General features: G+C 32.1%; 1 protein-coding gene and 1 pseudogene across 1 annotated transcript in view; one reads left to right on the forward strand and one right to left on the reverse strand.

The window, feature by feature from the left end:
- LOC106456984 (protein FAM102B-like) overlaps positions 1 to 11,419 on the forward strand; it is a 12,415-nt gene extending 996 nt beyond the window's left edge. The window contains exons 2-9 of the mRNA XM_022382790.1: positions 1,529 to 1,785; positions 3,757 to 3,877; positions 5,702 to 5,892; positions 7,782 to 7,918; positions 9,360 to 9,540; positions 10,375 to 10,453; positions 10,797 to 10,908; positions 11,011 to 11,419. Of these exons, the coding sequence (XP_022238498.1) occupies positions 1,586 to 1,785; positions 3,757 to 3,877; positions 5,702 to 5,892; positions 7,782 to 7,918; positions 9,360 to 9,540; positions 10,375 to 10,453; positions 10,797 to 10,908; positions 11,011 to 11,126 (1,137 nt within the window). The 5' untranslated portion in view covers positions 1,529 to 1,585 and the 3' untranslated portion in view covers positions 11,127 to 11,419. The remainder of the gene's footprint in view (positions 1 to 1,528; positions 1,786 to 3,756; positions 3,878 to 5,701; positions 5,893 to 7,781; positions 7,919 to 9,359; positions 9,541 to 10,374; positions 10,454 to 10,796; positions 10,909 to 11,010) is intronic.
- A 6,032-nt stretch (positions 11,420 to 17,451) lies between these two features.
- The window catches only part of LOC106456985, a 21,494-nt pseudogene continuing 14,508 nt past the window's right edge, over positions 17,452 to 24,437 (reverse strand).

Genomic DNA, 24,437 nt, shown 5'->3' on the forward strand with positions numbered 1-24,437 from the left:
TTCCTCGTCATCGAATATTTCCTATATAAGTTGAGAACTAATTAAATGTTAATGTTATGAATGACCTCTATCAACTGATTTCTTGTAATTAACAAGAGTCAAATTAAGACTTTGCTAGGTCATTCCTTAATCTTTCATGTAAAAATGGTGATCGTATTGTTTAAGTAACTTGAGCTATTAAATGGTTAAAACACTTGTTTAATATTGCTGGAGAATAAAACTAAGTGATTTTATTAGTATTGAAAATGGTGTTATCTAATGGTCTTTTAATAATACCGTAACTTACTTCGAGATTAATTGGCGAGTTGAGCTTTTTGGTAACTAAAACTTATGGTTTATTAACTAATTAAACTGTCCTATAAAACACAAGCACTAATAAATTTAATCTCATTTATGTAATTATTAATTAGAGAACTTTTCAATATATCATCATTAATCTACTAACATAACTTTAGGTAATATCTGGTATCTAATCATTTACTAATGATATACTGTTTACGAGTTAGGTTTACAACATTTTTGTTCTGTATATTTCCTGCACAATCATTATTTCATTCCTTAACAGTTTATCAAATGTACACATAGGTGTAATGATACAATTTCTCAATAGTCTTGAAAACACTGACCACTAAAATTTTCTCAGACAGTATCACATGACCATGTTTATTAGCCAATAACAAGAATTAAAAAATATTTACCTAACAGTAGTCAGAGACTTAAATGGTTAGTTACATATAGAAACTATGATTTCCGGGCTAATGGGGTAAAAGCACTTTACAAAAACAAGTTTAATGAGCTGTTTAGCTCCCAGTATGAAAGATATATAGTTTTTTTTTTCAGGGAATCTCAAGGAACCTCCGTATTATAATGTTTTACAAAAGTGGTTTTGTAGATGCCTAATACAGTACTTGTTAGATGCTATGCATTTGCCTAAAATACTCTCATACAAAAGGAATTCTTTCTAAGTGCTTAGAGTAAGAGACACAGTGAGATATTTATTTAAAAAAAACTAAGTCGTATTATGATGGCTATGGAAAAATGAAAGTTTTTTAACTTGGTCATATAAAATCACTTATTAAGAATTTGAAGAACCTTTAGACATATCAAAAGTTTCTTCACACTCGTACCAAAAAAATGTCAGTTTTAAAATTTTATAAAACTTTAAAACACACATGTAAAACTTAATTATTGTCAAGTACTTCATGGGATGTCAATTTTTTATTGCTTTGTTGTTTTTGCATGATTAAAATAGTACTATCTTATCTCCGTGCACTTGTTTTGCGATCACTTATTCTAAGTACATTTCTTTTATCAATGTTGAAAGGCCTGAACCCAGAAATGTCATCAGCATAGCTATTATAGTGCACTCCCTTGTCTCATTAAGTACGAGTATTACTAGCTGTTATTAAACGTGGATAACACTGTTTCATACCACCATTATCTTCTTCCATTGTAGTTTTACAATTTGTACTTATTCTGATATCTTACGATGTACTAAGAATGAGTGAAACATTTTTTTTTTTTTCAGATATTCTAATGGTTTTCAAGACTGAGTGAGAGAGAGAGAAGATTTAGAGCTATTGCCATGGTGGTCAGTTTTTGCTCAAAAAAATACCCGTACAAGTTGGTCAAGGAAAAATATGTCTTTTATGTTAAAAAAGAAAAATACAAGTTTCAAGTGGACCTTATCCTAGAAGATTTAACAGCAGTTCCTTTTGTGAATGGAATGCTGTTTGCAAAAGTCCGTTTGTTAGATGGAGGCAGTTTCTCTGAAATGTCATCGAGGTCAGTAGTGTTTTTACTTAGAAATTTATATCGAAATACTTATCTACTTGTTACACACATAGGATGTACAATATTGTCTGCTGAACTAATTAAGCTTAAATTGTAGGGGTTTGATTATAGTTTTTCTCCTTTTGAAATTGGAAATGGGACTTCCAAAACTGATGCCCTTGAAGTCCTGGACTTCCTGTTTTTATTAAATTAGTGTAAGGGCTGACATAAAACATATTATCAGAAAATGAGGTTCCAGCAAGTGGTTTTGGGATTACACACATACTGTGAGTGTGTATGAGAACAACTATTCCTACTCTGGACGGAATTGAAGATTTTAAAAAGTTAACTGTGAATACTTCAGTCCCTTTCTGGACAAGCAAGTTTTCAGTTCTATATATTTATATTGATTCATGTGCAACCCCCTGCTCATCATAATTCTACAACATACTTGCTAATGAGTGGACTGGCCATAGTACACTTGCATACTTGTACATGTCCAAGGGAATTTTCTCATGACAGTTTATATGAGAAAGAATAAGATTAATGTAGAATAACAACACTTATAATTATTGGGCTAAAGAGCTTGTAAACATGTGTTTTTGAAATGTGCATGTGTTCAGAAATTATATCGGATGGACCCAAGTGTTTCTAGTTAAAGTAGACTTTTTACAGAAAATGTATCAAGCCATGTTATGATATTAAATTTTATGGTTTTACCTCAATATAAGGACCCCCAGTTAACTTGTTTGTACGTGCAATAAATTCCATTCTTGGAGATTGAAAAGGTTATTGCAGTTGAAGTTCTGTTACAAGTTCCCAATATCTTTTAACCTATTAACTGCGGATGACGGATATTTCCGTCATTGAAGTTCTATGGCTCAGCTGTGAATGACGGAAATATCCGTCAGTCGCACATATATAACTATAATCATATGCGAAAGACGATAATTACTGTTTCATTATGATTGATGGCAACTTTATCTGTGAGTCAGAAAACGGCAACTGAGCTGTTCAGTTAATGGGTTAATTACAAAAATTATCCCATACCTATTTTTCTACAAGTCTGTTAAGATGTAACACGTATATCAATTTCAACAACTATTATTGTTGAATAGAGGGCAATTACAGCATATATATATATAAAGGAAAACTTATGTCCTTTAAATTACCCAGCCATTTTCTAATTAGATTCTGTAAGAGTATGTTTTGGCATTAAATTTTTACATTTAACAAAAAAAATTATAACATGATTGAAGTTAAATGACCTAATAATCAGTCACATATGTCTTACACATGACAGTAATGTCATACAGAAGGATAGAATGTCAGAATCAACATTCATATCTTAAACTTTTGCAATTTTTAAGCTTATATTTGTCTATCTTTATATAGTAAACGTTGCTGTAAGCCTCAAGTTTACTTACTTTACTGGGAATCCATGCTGATCTGAGGGAGTGTGAAGTATCGTGTTCTGTTCCTTCATTACTTTACTGGTTGTTTAGAGCATTCTTATTTATTGTATAGTTTTAACACTTACAAATTGAAATTGTATTTCAGTAGGGAAATCTTTTGTTTACACACATCAAATATTTTATACAACCTCTTCTGTTTTTCATTGTTTTTTTTATAAAAATAAAATTGTTTTTCAGAGCCTGTAATTTACAGAATGTTATAATGCTATGCAATTTTTTTGCATGTAGAGTAAAACATTAGAAAATTTGACCTCTGTGAATGGAAATTGCTTTAGATCGTAAAAAAGACCCTGTTTATTTTATAATTTCAGGGAAAAGGTGAAAGATCACTGTATATAAGGACTTTTGTTTTACATTTCAGGAAATAGGTGAAAGACCACTGTTTAAAAGGACTTTGTTTCTTATTTCAGGGAAGAGGTGAAAGACCACTGTGTAAAAGGACTTTGTTTCTTATTTCAGGGAAGAGGTGAAAGACCACTGTGTAAAAGGACTTTGTTTCTTATTTCAGGGAAGAGGTGAAAGACCACTGTGTAAAATGGGGCACACGGTTTCGATTTTGTTGTAAAATGAGCACAAATGTTGTAACAGGAGTTTTAGACCCATGTTTGTGCAGAATTTCAGTCCGAATGGTAACAAGCATTTTTTTTTCTTTCAATATTCAAGATGGAACTTAGAAAATGTTAGCAGTTTTAAAATATTTTCAGAGAAAGTAAAAGTTAAATCTTTTTAACGTAAAATTCACATCAGAGTTACAAATTTTATTAGTGTTGATTACAGTGTTACATGTAAAGAAGCTGTTTGTAGTTTTTGAAATGTCTATATTAGGATGTTCCATTTTGATCTTTGTAACTTAACTTGTCCTGCAACGCACAGTAATAAGCAAGTCATTTTAACTTGCATTCTTAAATGCTCTATCAGAAATATGCAATTCACCTTTATATATATACATACAGGTAAAGATGTACTTATGAATAAAATATCAAAAGTCCTCTCTCTTAGAAAGAGTATTTGTAGTTCTTAGTTTCTAGTTTTATTCGATGCACGTAGACTGAACTTTCAAGACAAGTCCGTTACATTTATGTATTTCAATAGGAACATGTGTACAATTTACTATGTACGGTATTGCTGTTTTCAGTTTTGTTAAAATGTTTTTGTAATGATGTAAAGTTCTTTTCTTACTGTGGTTTGTAAACATTGACACAGGTTATGCTTTTTTAATCTTCTAACAGCTGACTATTGATGATGACACTATGTAGGAAGGTTGACATGCTATTCTGTAAATCGATTCTAAAAAAATTGTTTTATCACAGATGTACAATTAAATACATGATTAATGTGTTTTAGGTGACATGGTATTCTGTAAATTGATTCTAAAAATTGTTTTATCACAGATGTACAATTAAATACATGACTTAATGTGTTTTTAGGTGACATGGTATTCTGTAAATTGATTCTAAAAATTGTTTTGTCACAGATGTACAATTAAATACATGACTTAATGTGTTTTTAGGTGACATGGTATTCTGTAAATTGATTCTAAAAATTGTTTTATCACAGATGTACAATTAAATACATGATTTTATGTGCTTTTAGGTAATCTATAACTGTATACATTTAAAAAGTTGACATACAAAATGTGTGGTATAGATACTATGGGTTTGCAACCTCAAAGCTTTTTCTAAATCCTCAGAATTTCAGGGATTTTAGTGGCTGAAATCCTGTGACCATGGCTGGGATTTAAAATTTTTTAGTTTTCGTTCTATTTGGTTTTTATCTAAAGTAATTAAATTATCTGAATTCTTTATTTAACTTAAATGATAAATAAGTAATACAAACACAGAAGATTAATAAAACCCATTTATAATTCACACAGCTGAGAAAGAGAAAAAATTAAGCCCTGGGAAATGTAGCATATTATTGAATTAAAGTTAGATTTTACAGGTTTCTTTTTAAGTACATTTTTTTTTACCTAAAAAGATAATTTTTTGTTTAGTATTTTAATATTATGTATGCTACTATAATAGATATAGAAGCTGGATTGCAACAGGGAAATGATTTAATATAAAAATGTTTGCATAATATTCTGGGTTAGAAAAGATTTATTGACATTGGTTTATAATATTTATAATGCATTATTGTTTAGCAGTATTTTCATATGAAAGATATCATGGATGTTTTAAGCATAATTTTTGACAAAATTCAGATCTTAGCCATTGAAAGCAGTGAGGTAGAAAGAAAAAAAATAGTTCAAATATTTCTGCATTTCATAATTAAACTTAGCAATTTAGATATGCTATCTTTTACATTGGGTCTATAAAGGTGTTCCATCAGCTTTAACCAAGGAAGTTTTAATATTTTTTTCAGTTTATATAAATTTCAGTGTTCTTTTTGGAGGTGCTTTTAGTTTCAAAAGTTCATGAACCTCAATGAACAGAAATGTTGTGTTTTTTTAGGAGGCAAAGGGAGGCAGGTCCTTCCTGAAGCTGGGCTTCGTTGACCTCAATATGGCTGAATCGGCTGGGGCAGGTGTACACACTCGCAGGTGTTTGCTTGAAGGTTACGATACTAAGCATCGACAAGACAATTCCATACTTCAGGTGACCTTACAAATGATTTTGTTGTCAGGAGACCCTTGCTTTAAAGTGTAAGTTCACAGTTTTTGTATAGCTAATAGAAACTTATATTTCTGTTTTAACTTAGAATTAAACAAATCAAGTAATTTTAGAGTGAATATAGAATTTTTCTTGTGGGGAAAATACTTCTCAGTTGAGTTTTTCCAAACATTTGTTCAAGAAAGGCAATTATTAAATGAATAATTTAATCTACACTTTTGTTACTAAAGGTATTAATCAGGATTTTCAACCTTACAATTTTATTTTTACCGATATAAGACAAACAATGGCTTTTTTTCTTAAGCTGTTTACAGGTCTGTGGACAGTACTGATATGTGACTTTTTTATGACTGTCCATAGATATATATGTAGTTGGCAACCCTATTTTTAACTCAAACTGTTTTGGATAATTGTTATAAAATATTAAAAACTTATAAAAGGTTTATTACAAATTATAGTATTCTGAGATATCATATAAGAATAGAAGAGACGAAATTGCATAAAAGTTATTTGCATTCATAATACTTGAATAATTACCCCACCATTATATCATGGTGAATGTCAAGTGCAACATTTTTTGAACAACACCTTAATAACTCAAAGTATTTCAAAATGACAAAGTGTTAGAGGACTACAAAACAAAAGATTCATTATTTAAACTTTAGAATCATTCCATCGAGTTGTTTGAGGGGCTGAATTCCCACTTCCTTGTCAGTTTATGCTTGTGTTTCATAGGTGGATGAACTGTGAAATTTTAAGAGCTTAATAAGCTCGTTAACTTTTGCTATGATCAGATTGAAGTGTTTATATCCTTACCTTTTTTTACAGTATTACAGTGATAATTTCATTAAAAATACTTATTATCAATGTATGTCAATAAAATTGAATTGAAAATATAGATTATTATTCCAATATTTATCTTGTCTGAGATTTATCTTCTTAATTCCCGAAAAGAAATATTAAAAAATCAATCTTTATTTTTCAGTATCACATGATGGGTCTGAGCTCCAATTTCTCCACCCACTTTAGAATTTTCTAACTTCCACGATATGCAGCTTCAGTTTTTAACTAATTGGAAACACAAACTATTCATAATGCAAGCATGAATTTAACATTTGAACCTCCTAACTTTGTGATTTGTTAAGATAGCAATAAATTTGTGAAACTCTATAGATAAGCCTTTTCCCCTGTCTTTCTCTAACTTTGGAGATTATTCATAATCAACTTAACGAGGCTGATGAATGTGTTTATAACCAACAGAAAGAGTGAACCCTTCGACTTGTATCTTCTAATATGTCAATGGAATATGTCAATCACGTTACAACTGCTATATCCTTTGTTGGTGAGGTTTTTTTGCCCAATACCAGAGCTATCAGGCTGACTGGGATATGACAAGTGTAGTAGTGGTTAAGCACTATTTATATCATCAGTTGCATGACTAATAATTGTTATGGTGTGAACAAGATTAAGTAAGAGAAGTGCTATTATTGTTATTTAGTGAATGGGGTTAAGTAAGTGAAGCACGATTATTGTTATTTAGTGAACGGGGTTAAGTAAGTGAAGTGCGATTATTGTTATTTAGTGAACAAGAGGTTAAGTAAGTGAAGTGCGATTATTGTTATTTAGTGAACGAGGTTAAGTAAGTGAAGTGCGATTATTGTTATTTAGTGAACGAGGTTAAGTAAGTGAAGTGCGATTATTGTTATTTAGTGAACGGGGTTAAGTAAGTGAAGTGCGATTATTGTTATTTAGTCACTTGCAAGTCTGAATTATGGTAAGGATTAATAATAACATAACATTTTTTTATTTTAACAATAATTTTTTATATATACCATTTTTATTGGTATTATAACATTTAATTGCCTAAAGCCTTCATGTTGTTAATATATGAAAGGTAATCTAACTTTTATTTTCTATCCAGACCATTTGTAAAGCCCTCGATTGTTCCAGGAGAACAGCCAGAAGAACAGCTTCTTCCCGAAAGAAAAACTCAAGATTACTCAGAAAGTAGCTTAACTAGTAGTGGATTTGGAAGTCTCCCTAGGAAGTCAAAAACTGGTGTGAATTTAATTCATTGTTTGCCATGTTAAAACAAATTAATTTAAATATTAATATGTTAAGAGTTTCTCATTTAAAGAAGACTGCATGAAAATATTTTAATAAATTAAAAATTAGTATGTTCATCAGACCATAATAAAACAGAACCAACTATATATTCATTTTGTTAGTCATGGAGGGCTTTTATTGGCTATTATATTCAGTGATAGTGTATTATAATATTCATATTGTTAGTCTTGGAGGGCTTTTATTGGCTATTATATCCAATGATATTGTATTATAACATTCATTTAGTTAGTCTTGGAGGGCTTTTATTGGCTATTATATCCAATGATAGTGTATTATAATATTCATTTCGTTAGTCTTGGAGGGCTTTTATTGGCCATTATATTCTATGATAGTGTATTATGTTTTTGTTACAAACATATTTCTATACCCGCTTATAAATCAATGTGCATTAGATCCGAAAAAGTGAAACATATTGTTTTAATAGCCATTTTAAGTCCTTTGTATAAATTGTCAATCCTGCATAGTAAGCAAGTAAATTAGAAGCAACCACATTTTCCATCTCCCTAGTATACAAGTGTATTAGATGACTAGCCTTTTTTTATTGGGCATCTGTTCTAGACATTATGTTCTCCAGGAATGATATATCTTTGAAGAAAGGTGATAATTGGATCCTGCCTGGCATCTGTGTGTGTGTGTGTGTGTAAACGGGTCTACACAGACTGTTTGCATGTGTGAGTGTGTCACGAGCAACAGTTTCTAAGATGATGTCAGCATGTTCTACATTTTGTTAGACCTCAAGTGCAGGTGGCAATGGTAGTTTACTAAGCCAAATTCTGAAATGAAAAGGGAAGACAACAGAATTGTTGGAAACCAGCAAGTGGTGTTGGAGATGACTGAACAAAGCTATCTGGTTCAGTGACTAGATGCACACCACCCATTAGATGTGGAGTGTTTCAATGACCACAGACTGTTAAACCCTGTGTCAGTGATCAAAGAGAATCGAATCATATAAATCAACATTTATACTTTTGTAATAAAATAGAGAAGTGTATACAGCTCAGCACAGCGTACATCCTCAGTGCCCGAAACACACTGGTATTAAATTCATTCAGTTGTGTTACTGGAAGACAGGTTTACAGTGACATCCTACAATACCAAGTTTACCCTTTTTCTTTTTTGGACAGTTGTTTCCTTGTTTTGTCCAATCCCCGTTTGTCTTGCATAATAACTGTTGCTGTAATCACTGAGATTTGTGTTTAAATATTTAAAATAAATTTTTTTTAAGAGAAAGAGTTCTATGTGTCCATATCAAACATGAGCTACAATTATCATGAATGAGACTTAAGAACTTTTTTTAGGATTAAAATACTTTTGGAGGAAGTTATATTGATGCAGAAAGTAAATAAACTCACATTTCAATCACTATGAACAGACACCACTACCACACGAGATGAAACTGAATGGAAGAAAGAAGACCCTTCTGTTCATCAGGTGGAGTGCGAGTTGGGCCATTCTCGGAATTCCAGTTATGCAAGTCAACAGTCCCATGCCTCGGGTTATAGCAGTCTTCAATCCCATTCTAGACAAGGAAGCTCGGAGTCAGGACACCTCCGGTCAGTTGACATTCTTGGTTCTAATAGTTTCACACTTAAATAGTTATTGACACTCGCGTTTTAACCTTTGATTTTCCTTTGAGGTTCCAACTGCTTTTTTAAACATATGTTTTAAACTATTTTTGTACCAAATTGCTTGTGAAGCCGTGACTTTACTGGTTAAAAGGTTTCCTGATAAATATAAGTCAAACACAAATACCATTAATATTCCTACTAATTATTGCTAAGGACTTACATGTGTTTTACTTGGAAAGTGAGTGCTTTACGGTGAAAATTGTAATGGGCTAAAATATAAAATTTCTGGGTACAATGCAATATGTGGATTTCACTTATAAAAAATGGTATAAAAACAAGACAGTAATTTGAAAGTTAATATTTTGCCCAAATTTTATATGTCAATGTGACACAGCATTTTATGTCTAATAGTTTTTAACATTTTGGTAATTCTTAAGTGCATGTGCTATTTATTTTAGTTGGGGTTTTTAATGAATTGAAAAATGTCACCAACTTGAAAATCCCAAGTTTCATTGAAGTATTATTCCAGTAGTAGTTCAGTAGTAGAACTCCAGTATAGTTAATGAATGATGCTAGTTCAGTAGTAGAACTCCAGTATAGTTAATGAATGATGCTAGTTCAGTAGTAGAACTCCAGTATAGTTAATGAATGATGCTAGTTCAGTAATAGAACTCCAGTATAGTTAATGAATGATGCTAGTTCAGTAATAGAACTCCAGTATAGTTAATGAATGATGCTAGTTCAGTAATAGAACTGACATTCTTCATGGTGATATATTTAAGTGAAAATTTTGTAACTTTTAGAATTAAAATTTTTTAGGAACCTTAGTTCAGGTTTCAGTGACATGGGTTTACTTGGAATGCCTAAACTTGCAGAAAGAAAAAGACTCACGGGAAAGGTATGTTTAGTTGGTAATTCATATATCCTACAGAATAGTCTTCTTGTTTATAATAAAGTGTTTAGTAATATTTTACTGTAATTAATACACACTCCAGAATAATCTATTTACAACAAAGTGAAATTGGTAATATTATATTGTTCCCGATCAAAGATATTATTGATTAATCTTTTGTTTTCTTCCATATGATGAAATATTTTTTAGTTTTTCTCAAATAATTTTTTTTTTTATTAAACTTTATGAATTAAGAATTGTTGTGGCTTTCAAAATAAAATTTTGTTAAAAACTGTAAAGTTTCTTTTCCAAATGGTTTTTTTTTGTGAATCTTTCAATATTTCTTCAGAAACAGTTTACAGAAGAAAACAGAATTGATTCCACTAGGGTTAACGCTGATCAACTAATCAAGGAACTTTTCGAAGCCAGTAATTTTGATGAAGCTGAGGAATCTGTGGAAAGTAAGTTCACAACTAATAGAAATTGTTTCATTTAGATTATGGTCTACAAAGCCAAGATATAAAAAGAAAAATGTGTACTAAAGAACAAACTTTTTTTTGTAGATCGTGGATTACAACTGTTTATTAACAAGGATGGGAAGACGAGCTTGGGAAGCCAGAGCAGCAAGTCTCAGTCCAGCAGAGCCATGCTGGAAAAAGTGATAATTGAACACAGGTAGCATGGTGTAGCAACTGTTCTATTAGTACTGTAAGTGATGTGGCAAGCTGGCTGCTACATCATATATTGTAATAGTAATATGCTAAAGTAATACAAAACGTTGTATGTGTGGACAGTCAGGACAGTCATCTTCTAGAAGAACTTATTTTTAATAGTCTGATACGACAATCATTTATTGAAAGAAAGTTCTATTGTTGTAAGGACAGTAGACTAAAAGAGCCAATCTTTTCCATATTAGACACTGTCACATTTAGTTAGTAGAGTACTGATCTTTACTGGTTTTGTTGCTGCAAAGATGATCAGAAAAAAAAAGCATTGTTCTTTTGTGCATCATATATTGTGATGACCATTTTACAAACTGCTGTTTTGTTTTCTATGATGGATGCTCTATTGATCATACACTAAAAGCCAAGGTGTGGTACTCATCTACGAGGAGGACCAATCTCTTCTAACTGGAATCCTCCAATAGTTAACTGTCAGCATGTTAAACTGTTTTGTTGTTGTTGTTATTTCTTTGCATGGTGATTAGCTGCTTAATGACTATATCCTTTCTCTGAGAAAACTTTGGAATTTCATATGTAAAAATATTCATATTTTAGACATTGAGTACTCTGATGATCATCTACTAAATACACAGTGATAATTTACTATAAGCTGGTTTTCTTTCATTAGTTTCTGCAAGGTTATTGACTGATTATGATGGGTGTCTGTTAAAAGATTTAACCTGTTCTTAACTGGATGCTGTAGTAATCAGTTATCAGATGGACGTTCTAGTTTTTTGTGCATTGAATGATGTGATAACTATTTACTAAAACAGTAGGTCGTTTCTGTATTTGGTGCTGTGATTGTGTAGGTCTTTCTGTAATTTGTTATGAAAAGCTTATCTGTTCTGATAAACTGAGACTTCTCATTAAAGCTGGCTTTTTTTTTACTTCTATTCATCAGCCTAGTCACAGTGAGCTGGCGATAAGATAAGAAATGGTTATTGGGTATATTGTTAAGTCTTCGTAGTCAAGTATCATGTGCAGAGCTATAATGTGGACAAGGCATGGGTTGTGGTTACACTGAGGCTGGTTAATGTGTACAGCTCAGAAGAGGTGATTTAGTGTGTGTGTGCATGGGTAAGGTCAAAGTTTGTACCCTGTACTTGTAAATAATGCCATTCAACATGGTATTATGTACATGATCTTAGAGTTATCAACATTTCGTGTTGGTCTACACCGCTGATTTCACATATAAATTACAATATACAGGAATACTGAAAAAAACTTTACATGTGCAATTAGGAGGTTGTATAGGTTATGCAATTTGCAAATCTGTATGTTGGACAAAACTATTTTTATCCTTCACATTAACATCATTTTACACTTTGACTTATCAGAGTCCAGTTGAATTCAGCATTTCACAGAGAAGTTACTAAACACTTGCCACATTTCATGAAGAAACGCTTCATAAATTCATGATTATAGTTAGCATTACTTCTTCAGTATTGGACTGCATGCAAATTGAGTTAACCCATTGACTACCGATTCGCTGTATACACCTTGCAGTCAGTGGGTTAAAAAGTATTGTAAGGATTCACTAAAATCTAAGGCAGTCAACAAATTGAAAGGCTTCAATAACGTAAGTAAATAACTAGGGGACATTTTACTGTTATATGCAATTGTATAACTTGTTGCTATATTGGAAGTTTATAGATTTATCAGATGGTTTTACTTACATTTTAAAATGTTGAAATGAACTGTGCCATTATGTGAGAAACGAGTTTTCTTCAGTAGGTTTCATTGTCATCTATTCTGTGTCAGGACTTAGTTTATTTGTTTTTTTTCTTGTGTGCACATGTGGCTATAGATCTGTTTGTTATTTGATTATTTTGCATCCTTTCCAAATCTTTAACATTCTATAATTACTTCTGACTTAAGTAATTACAACCTGAAAATATATATATATTTTTTTGGTAAGATATATTTAAGTATACTTGTGTATTTTCAGGTTAGTTGTGTGCTATGTAACAAACTGCCCAAAGCTTGGGTGAACCAGTTCTTTTCAGAAAAAACAAAAATGCTTTTATACAATCAACCAGATTGTTTGAGAAAATTGAACAGTTACCTTGAATATCTAAGAATGACAGTTTATTTTTAGGTACATTTTATACATTGGTGCTGAGAATTAATGTATTTCTGGAAATTAATTATATGTTCTTTAAAAGTATGGTTTCAGATTATCCCTTGTTTGTTTTTGAGTTCCCATATTGTAACTTTTCTTTGCATTTTATAGATAGATTAGCCAGTCTGAGTGGTTAGGGTGCTCTACTCGTTGTGGGTTCGAATCCCCGTCACTGAGCATGTTCACCCTTTCAGCCATTATAATGTGATGGTCAGTCCCACTATTTGTTGTTGGTGATAACTAGCTGCATTCCCTCTAGTCTTTCACTGCTAAATTAGAGACAGCTAGTGCAGATAGCCCTCTTTTAGTCTTGCACAAAACAAACCAAACTAACCAGTCTGAATTTACAGGTGTAAATTATTTTCCAGAGTTATCAAATCCTCGGCACCAATGTATAAAATTATTGGGTACAAAAATAAACTGTCTTTTCTAAAACAAAACCAGTATATGAAAGTACATAATTTATTTTGAAAATAAATGCGCTAACTTTGAAAAGCATTGTTCATGTAGACAGTTGTTAAATGTTAGATTATTTCTTAAAAAGATAATTTGTCCTTAAAAATAAAAATTAATATATTCAGAAATTTATTCGGAAAGCAACAGCTTGAAAGGTTTTACGTCAACTGTTAAAAAAAAAATATATATATATATGTAAGGTTAAATTTTTAAAAGGTTAATAAACTGCCAAGTAAAAAGGATATCCCATTTTATTGAGTATAAAAGTAAAGGTATAAAAAACAAATGTGTACACACACTGCACTAAAGAAAGAAAGCAGGTCCATGATGCATTAGACCAGAGGTTCCCAAACTGTGGTCCAGGGGGCTGCGATAGTACTTAAGGGGGGTCCGCAGTATTACATTAAATTACCATTTACTGAAAGAGTAAAGAATAGAATAAAGTAAAATGTGAGGTTTCTCTCAACTTGCTCATATACAATCGAAGTATAGAAATAAGATAAATGTGGACTCGTATCTTTGTTTGAAACTGTCAGACATTACCCAGAAATTTGCAGGATCGTTTCATCAGAGTAGTATCGTCCTTCGCAATAGTAAGATTAAAAAAAAAATTCCATATTTAAATCTCTTTTTCATTGTTCTTTTCTTAAAATTAGAATCAAGCTGTAATGGAAATAAAATACACATGATAAAAACTATTTTTAACGGGAGGTGGTCCACCAATACAGTTGGCAACTTCTGCATTAGACATTTTATCCTTTTGAATTACCATGCTTTATGCAACTAGTAACTAAACTCGGCTGACATTATATGATGTATTTTCTTTGTTGCTTTGCAGAGATTGTATGATGTTTTTATTACCATGCTTTATGCAACTAGTAACTAAACTCGGCTGACATTATATGATGTATTTTCTTTGTTGCTTTGCAGAGATTGTATGATGTTTTTTGTTGCTTACAAGCTTGGAATATTGAAGAAACTTAGCAATAAGGTTCAACGTGAGATTCTAAGCATCTTTGAAATGACTTATTGTGTAATTTGCTCTCTGTTCTAGCATTGTGAAGAATGTTTGGTCAATCTATGAACGTTTAAAGAAGTTGATTTAGTAACCCTGGCACTAGCAGCCGTAGTTATTATACAAATACCCAATATTAACATCACTAGTCTTAGAAAATACATTTTTAATTAAGTTATTTGTTTGAAATTGAGTGAGAAGGTTATGTACAGATGTAATGATACCCCCCGCCCAAAAAAAAAACAACAACAACATCCACTTAGTTTTGTTATTCAGGAAAGAACTTGGCATCTTTTATAGTGATTGTTTTATTTATCTGTAGTTTTTGATTTGGGGATATGATATAGGTTTTATATAGTGCAGCTAAAGGCTAGGACTAACTTTAAATGAGACACAGTGTGAATAATATAATCTCTAATCATTTAGTGTTTTTATAATGGTACTGACAGGGATGTATGCAAATTTTAGCATTAGGTATTGTAGATCACAAGAATTTGACCTTATAGTGTATACTTGTATGTTTGCTGTATTATACAAAAAAAGAAGAAATATACATGTATTTGTGAATTAAATGGCAACAGGTCCAATGTAATTAATTCTCTGTGAAGTTCGTGTAAAGTATGATTATCCAAAGTGATTTAAGCCTGTGAATTAAATGCTAGCAGGCCCCGATATGTAATTAATTCTCCGTTAACTGTCAAGTTTGTGTAAAGTATGTTTTTTGTGTGTGAGAGGAGTAATTTAATCAAACCTACTAAATATTTTCTACAAAGTACATTTTGTATGGTTGTCTTTGCATTTCTTCTTTTATACCTTGATTTTTTTTTCACTTTTTCAAGCACAGATGTTATGTATCTCTGACAATGAAAAATTAGTAATTTTTTTGTACTATGAACTGGTCAAAAAGAAAAGTCTTTCTAGTAATCATTTTGATTTTTTTTTGGCTAAGGATAAGTTGTTAAAGAATATGTATTTTTTATACATGTGATCAGAAGTTGAAAACAGGTTACAGCTTTCTTAATTATCACAAGTATATATGTTACAGTACAAGTTTGTTGAAACCAGCACTTACGTAAATATATCCAAATAACTAAGACACTTTAACCACAATATTACAAAAGATGGTATTTACCCAACCTCTAGCCTTCCTTTTAAGAAAAAATAAAGTTTCAGTTGTGAAGTAATTGTCTTACTTGATATCCAGCCAACGTTTTAATCAGAATTTAATATTTCTTGATACAACTGTTCCTTTCTTTGTATAATGTATATATCTTTACCCTTTTAGGTTTGTAAACAGCTGTTGAGTTAAAGCTGTTGTTTACAAATAAAGATTTCATTAAATTCTCTTCCTTGTTTTAATGAATTTCGGAGCTGTTTTTACGTGCATACACATCGTCGATATGTTGTTTTGGAAATTAAGGTTTTTGCTTGCTCTGAAATGATAGGTGGTGAGTCTGTTTCACTTCAGTTAAACTGACCAATGAGAAGTTTACTAGAATGGTTTGACATTTGTGTAAACTTGAATTTTTTCATGTAAAAAAAAAATTGAGATACTAATTTTAATTTGAGAAATAATTCGTTTGAATTAATGTGGTACAAAAAAAAAAGAGGATACAAAATAAAATAATATTTTTGAATAAACTTAACATGTGTAATGAATGCTGACTGGACTTGTGCCGTAAAACTTCTTTAATGACACTGATGTAAAATGTATCCAAACAAAATACGTGTTAATAACCATCATAAGGATACACTGCACATTGGTAGGTGCTCAGCAGTTCGTGTTTGCACCAGTAATGGAGTAGTTCCTCTGTGTTCATATTTGTTGTATCCAAACAAAATACGTGTTAATAACCATCATAAGGATACACCTGCACATTGGTAGGTGCTCAGCAGTTCGTGTTTGCACCAGTAATGGAGTAGTTCCTCTGTGTTCGTATTTGTTGTATCCAAACAAAATACGTGTTAATAACCATCATAAGGATACACGTGCACATTGGTAGGTGCTCAGCAGTTCGTGTTTGTTTGAGGTTTTCAACTTCATATAACCAACTACGTTTTCTAGTATACAAAGGATAATATCTCCGTTAATTCATTGTAAAAGTTCGCGTGAGTGATCTGACGTCTATCCAATATGGCGTCCATTAACATCTCTTAACATTACTTAAGAAGCTATTGAAACCTAACGAAAATATTTCCTCGCTGTAGCTAAACATGTTATATTACTGAAGTTTGTTTCGTTCGAAGAATACCTTATTAACGAAATGATTAATCATATTTCGTAAAGAACAAAGCAAGATTTATTTGATTCAGTGTTAACACTAATTCCTGAAATGCCATGACATCATTTTAACAACAATAATAAATAAATAACCGGCGATTGTTTGGGTTGAACAATTTCTTTCGTCATTTGGTCAAAAAGTCTTTTAAATAATAATAAAAAAAAAGGTACTCAGTGTGTCATCTACTGAGAACTTTAATAACTGATTAAATTTACAAACCTCATTAGAATCTCGATCGTGGAATAAAATGTACAAAGTTTTGCACGATTCTAAATACAGTCGTGAAAGATTAGATTTCGTTCAAAATACGCAAATTTTTAAACGGTAACAATATTATTTGATGTCAGAAAACTAACGAATGTGTCAATATGTAGAAGATCAGAACATATACAAATGTGTAATTGTGGTTTTTTTTGGTTAATAATAACAGGTACCTTGGATAATTTTATGACTCTAAAAAAACTTTTATTTTTTCTTGTTACAAAGAGGTATTCAGTGATTCTTGGACATCAGTATAACAGTTTTAAAGACAAGCTATAGTTAATGACCATTGAAATTAAATTAAAAGTGATCCACCATTGAATACTTGTATTACAAAAAAACGAGGTAACTGTTTAACAATGGGAAATCTCGTACACGTAAAGAACCGTGTTTTTTCCTCCCCAAAGTCTGTCATTGGTTTGTTTTAGAGAAAAGCCACACTGGACTATCTGTTGTGACCATCGCGGGGAACTGAACTCTGTATTTTAAAGTTGCAAGTCTGTAAACTTACTGCTGTCCCACCGGGGGCCCGAGATCTTGCTAATGTAACCTAACCCAACTTGATTTTACCGACATTTATGTTATATAGACATTACTAATACTTTCTGAGTGACTGTAATAAAGAGTCATCTTCGAACCCAAGGGTATTAGTGAATTAAAATATACGTAACTACGATCTGCCATTAAAAAAAAATCGACATAGCCAAGAATTAACTTTAAAAAAAAATTCCCTGAAAACTACCAATAGTAAACAAAACATCTCATGCGCTTAAGCTTTTTTTTTTATTTTGAGCTTGTTGGAGAAAATTCGTCGTTTTTAATTCCATATTAGATTTAATTTTTATACTTTAAAATTCCAAATATACAAAATGTTTAAGTATTGAAAAACTGTTTATTAAAAATTAATTCCACAACACTGCTGAGGACACTATTTATACTTTGCTATAAAATAAAACTCCTAGTTTTAAGGGTTTTTGGATTTCATATCTGGCTTACAAGTGAAGATAAGACAACATGAAATTTTTTTTATATACAAAACTAAAAGGTTTGTAGTCTGGATTAGGGCTGGAAGGCTCTGAATAAGCTTAACCCTTTCACTGCACTAGGAGTGTTCATTCTTTGTGCGGCATGTTTTGTTATGGTAATTTTGTAATAATATTATGTTTTTTTTTAATACAGTTTCAAAGCCACTAACAAAAGTTGTTTATAACTTTATTTCAGAATCATTTGTTTTGCGATGTCATACTTATTGATATTTTAGTTGAAGTTTTTCTCAGTGCTGCACTACACAATGGGCTATCTACACTCCCGTCCATCGCGGGGAATCGAGCCCTGGATCATGTAGCATGCAAACATCACTTGAGGTCTGCCGCTCTCGGTTACACAATTTATTCAACTAGATATACATACATGCAACACAAACCTTATAGTCATCCAGCTAGAAGGGAAGAGCGAGATAAGAGTGGACGGCGAGTACCTATGGGCACTGGTATTTAATAATTGCGGTAACAGATGGAGCCACCAGAGGTCTAATGCAATATTCATTATTTTTCTTTTTTATATTTTGGGTGGATCTCTAGAATTCTATGGCATTCGCTGCTTTGAGTTGTTTGGGGCCATAGGGAGAAAAAAATGTTGTACATTCCTCCGCCCCCTCCAAGTTTATCATGGTTAAACAGTGATATTCAGCTGCAGACGTAAAGCAGTTTAAAGCCTTAGAATTTATTCCAAAATTTCTGTGAAAGTACGCACATTATCCCGATAGACATGAAATAATCACATGATTCTGGATCCCCCACCCTCCCCCAAGGATGCATTATACACGTAGCCAGGTCAAATACATCTGTAAAAAGTTATTATATGCCATAGAACACGCTATCATACCGTAGGCCTTACGTACAACGAAAGGGTTAAACTACTGTTTTACCATTTGTTACATGGCCTTAAAAGAACCAGCCCATTACTGGCATGACATGATAGGACTGGATACTGGTCAGCATATTATATATCAAAAAGTACTGAGATTACCGATAGACTGTACAAGGTACAAATATAACATTAAATTCAAAATCATGATAGGCACATTGATAAGAAGTGACAGTTTTATAAACAAGAGCTATGATCTTAACGAGCCACTGTGTCGTGTTACATCCAAACTGACCCGTGGTCACTGGCTGGGAGGAATCACAATGGCAATGCTGCATTTTCACAAGGAATGCTAACCTTATAATAGCAGAAATTTGTGCGTTTTCCAGCATCGAAAATAAAACACTGAATTAATATTTATATACATTTTAATTGACACCTTTACGATAAAAAGTTTAAAACTTTACTCAGGTTTTTTTTTTTATTATTTTCATTTGAAGGTCCCACCCCCACCATGATTTAAGGTTATTTTGTACACCAATTCTCCCACAGGAACTTACTTCAAAATCTTTTAACAAGTTACTTTGCTTTTCTTGGAAAAGACGAAATGTATTGAACACCAACATACGCACAGGCCTATTCCTCCTTCTGATGTCCATCAGCATTTCTTCCAAAACAAAAACAACAACTCTTGAAAACAATTAAGAGTACACGTTTCTATGAGTAAAATATTTGCGTAAAATCTAATAGGGCCCATCAATTTATAATTGTTTTCTATAGTGTTTCAACTTACTGGTGCAGTTATAATGTTAGTATATCACCATGCTGCCTTAACTTTCGTAAATTTTAAGCAAATAAACACAAAAATAAAATGACAAATAAACCACAACTATATAACGTGGACAGTAACAGTAAATATTTGCTTTGTACTGAAGACAATCAACAAACTTGCAGTATTTTTACATATATCTCGTGATATTACCCAGCACCAATAACACCCAATAAACAACTAATGGCCAAACTGGACGCATAGTGGCCTTACTTACTTACTATAACAAAGTCTTCCGCAAGGAATGTGTATATTCATCAACAACAGTAGCATCTCTTCCTTGCTAGAGGCCATCTATTAGCACAATATAAAAAAAAAATCCCGATTCTTGTCTTAGAAGACAAGTACAATCCGCTACAGGCCTTTACATTCTGGGGAACAGTGGTCACTGACAATTAAAGTTTCCTTGTTCAGCCACTCTTTGTTCCATTCCCTACATCAACTCAGTATTTTTTTTGTTCTATTGGTAAACTTCAACCACCAATTATACAAGGTAGAAATGCATAAATTCATCGTGGACTTTAGCACAAAGATTTTTCATATTTGGTGGTAAAACTGTGACACAACGTTGATCGAGACAGAAGGATAACATTCCTCCAATAATATACAAAATCTAAAAAAAGTCTCTTCCTCAAGGATACCGAGAGCCCAGAGGAGGAAGGCCCAATATTGGGCGATTGACGTACTTGAGGTGTACAGCCCTGATCTCATTGAAGTTGCTGCTAAACAGTTTGAGTCACACACGAACAGGTCTTACGTTTCTACGTGATCCACAGTTGTTATTTCTTTTTGGCGTGAAGCATCTCCATAAGAAGAGTCTGTGTAGGGGCATTACCATTGAGGTGTTTATAATAAAGGAATTCCTCGCCTCTCATACTGATGTGCTTGAGTTCTGGGATACACTGGACCAGCTGGCTGAATTTATCCTGAAACAACGAGCAAATGATCTAGATAAGGACAAAGCACTGTAGTATCAAAATAAAATTTCAAAAACACAGCTGAAAGAAAAAACAAACACTGAAAATTAGACTATAGTAGTGACTGTTGAAAAGTTGTCACCTAATCTAATATATTTTTAAAGTACTTACTGTCATCTGTGGGTAACAGTTCAAGATGTATTCTAAAAGGGTCTGCTTGGCTTGCTCCTGTGCTTCATGCACCAACTTGATATTTGACAGCTGTCGAACTTCTGCGATAAAAATACATACATACAAGTGTTATTCCTTTGCATAGCAATACTTTGTTTTATAAACTTCTTGTTGGCTACAAAATAAAGCCCTTGAAAAAAACAACAACATTAGAGTACACATTTCTTCGAGTAAAAAAATTCATAAAAAAAACATTTTAGAATTTTGTAAAATGAAATATTTCAAAAGTAAAATCCTAACAATTTTTTGCAGGAAGAACTTTGCAAGCCTTTTCAACAATAAGACACTCTGTATGAAAGTTCTCAGTTAACCATGTTTCGTTTTCCATCTTTTATACAGAACTTAAATTCTGGTAGAGTGTCCTCCTGTTGGCGAGTAAAAACATAACTACTAATTAATAATTTAACTGCTTATCAAATAACAACTCAGCATTTTATTTTCATGCTTTTATAAACTTTTCAGACTTATTATTATTTAGCTGACAAAGCAGGCAAGTATAGTAACCACCTATAGTGTGAATACCGTATAACATTTGTACTTACAATAAATTAATATGGCCTGTAACTTTAAAAATCTATTTATAATCAGTGTACTTTTCTAAGTTTCTTGATCCTAAGTACTACACAATTAAGTTTCCAGTAGTTAAAATAACTTTTCTATTAATGATAACTTCAAATAAGAACAAACTGCCAACTTAGAAACTACAAATCTACCTGGTAATGATTATGTTACATTTATAGAAGTTTAAAAATCACGTACATACTCGTATCGTAATGAGATTTACAAAAGTTTACAAATTATATAGATACTTGTCTCTTTATCAAGTTCACAGAACCTTAGAAATTTAACTGAAATACTATCATATAGCACTTACAACTGTTTTACAGACCATAAAAGTAGTCTTATTACCAAGATTAAAAAATACTGAAATTTCAAGAAATTCAAGACAAAATTTATCAAGTTTAGAAAAGATAAGACAAAAACATCAAACTCGTGCTTACCAGGGTTCAATAAAATTAAAAACTTCAAACAAATGTAATCCATCGGATCAAATTTGAGTTCCTGCAGTCGGAGAGACAGTCTATGAAAAGGTTCAGCAAGAGCTGGAAGTCCCATTAAGGCTAGGGTCAAGAGGTCAAACTTCTGACCATTAGATAGTGTGGTTTCATCTGGTAGGCCATTGTGAAGCCTCTGGTGGAGGTTATCTAAAATCAGCATGTCGCTCCATGCATGCTGTAGCAATTTCATCTGATCGTCTACCTAAGATAACAGAGTTAAAAGTCAGTTTAATAAAAATAAAAATTCATTTGAAGTTTGAACTTCAATATTTTGAGCTCCCAAACAGTTAAAATATTATGTTCTTTTAACCGAGATTTAATTGTAAGCTAAGAGCAATATACATATATTGCTAGCGCACATTATTTGCCTATAGGTACACTAAATATATCATTTTTCGAACGAAAGATGGCAGCACTGTTCGATTTAAAGGTTGTAAAAAAAATTTGTAAAGCACAAAGCTACACAATGGGCTATCAGTGTTCTGCCAACCGCAGGTATCGAAACCCAGTTTTTGGCATTATAAGCCCCAGTGCCTGCAGAAGAAATTCTGAACTTGCATGCCCTTTGGAGCATCATATACGAGTTTAGTTCATTAAACGCCAAACAGAAAATTAGAAAAAAGCAATGGTTATCAATTAAAAATAAAAGTAACGAAAGTTTAAGTTAATTTATTACTAAGTACAACGTGAAACAGAAAAACAAGAACTATACCATAATGTAACTAAAACATCATTCTCAGCTTGAATTTTGCGAATGTTTAAAATGAACAAAAACAGTTTTTTTTTCACCCACGAGATAAAAGTACAGAGACTTAATTTCAATAATAGTTAGTTATAAAAAAAAATTCAGTGCTGGTTGAATTCTTGTATAATAAACACTTGAGATCGGCGCTAGTAAAAGTTATTTCTTTGGATGTTACACACACACACTTATAACTTGCTTGCATGACATAAAACAAGAAAGAGAGAAAAAAAAGGAGGTATGAAAAAAAATTTTTTTTCTTCTATTTTTCGATTTATTAGTTCAATAACTAGGTTTAATATACTGAAATGACATATAGGTATAACGTGACTTCGTACAGAAATGTGTAAATTGTTGTATAATAAGAATAGTACTAGTCAATCATATTCATAGACCATACTGGCAAGAAGCAGACATGGCCTACTGACCCACTTTCTCGCTAGTAAGCTTCGAGAATAGTGAAAGTGTTTCTAAGCACATACACGCAGCCACCAACGATGCTGAGGCCCACGACTCTAGGCAATGCAATTACTGTGAGCCCCCGAGCTCCTCCCCCCCCCCTCCTTAGTTCGTTCACGTGACTAAACCACCAGCAGCTGTTCGACAAGGCCACATCCAAAGGTATCTCCTCCAACAAAAATTTACTTAATTGTATAATTACTTTGTGTAACAATCAACAACTTTTGAAGGACTTGTGCAGTCGGATATGAACCGTTTAATTAATTCGAATAATCTTATCAAACACAACATCGTAAAACACCAGTTGTTTCTTTGACTGAAACAACTTGCATCAAGGTATCTTAACAACTAAAACATTCTATAAAATAAGATGCCAAGAGTCAGTATTATTTTCTGAAACAACTTGCATCAAGGTATCTTAACAACTAAAACATTCTATAAAATAAGATGCCAAGAGTCAGTATTATTTTCTGAAACAACTTGCATCAAGGTATCTTAACAACTAAAACATTCTATAAAATAAGATGCCAAGAGTCAGTATTATTTTCTGAAACAACTTGCATCAAGGTATCTTAACAACTAAAACATTCTATAAAATAAGATGCCAAGAGTCAGTATTATTTTCAAACCACTACGAAGGTCTGATAAGTTTAAGTTACCAGTCGTCGTCGTCGTCGTGGTAGTAACCTTATACGATCACCTAGGTCTAATTACTAATCAGTAACTAGTTTCAAAACAAGAAAATAAAATAGTAAATAATAATTAGGCTTAGGTGAGTGTACAGGATTCTAACCATTACGACGACTGATATCCAATCACCATAATCTTACCGTAAGTAATTAATTTACCAAGTTAAATTAACTTAAATCAGTAAGAAGCCAAAATATATCTTGCTTAAAGACAGTGTTTGTTTGTTTGTTCTTTGTAATTTCGCGCAAAGCTACATGAGGGCTATCTGCGCTAGTCGTCCCTAATTTAGCAGTGAAAGACTAGAGGGAAGGCAGCTAGTCATCACCACCCACCGCCAACT

The sequence above is a fragment of the Limulus polyphemus genome, unplaced genomic scaffold (genome assembly GCF_000517525.1).
Source record: "Limulus polyphemus unplaced genomic scaffold, Limulus_polyphemus-2.1.2 Scaffold278, whole genome shotgun sequence".
In the NCBI taxonomy this organism is placed as follows: domain Eukaryota; kingdom Metazoa; phylum Arthropoda; class Merostomata; order Xiphosura; family Limulidae; genus Limulus; species Limulus polyphemus.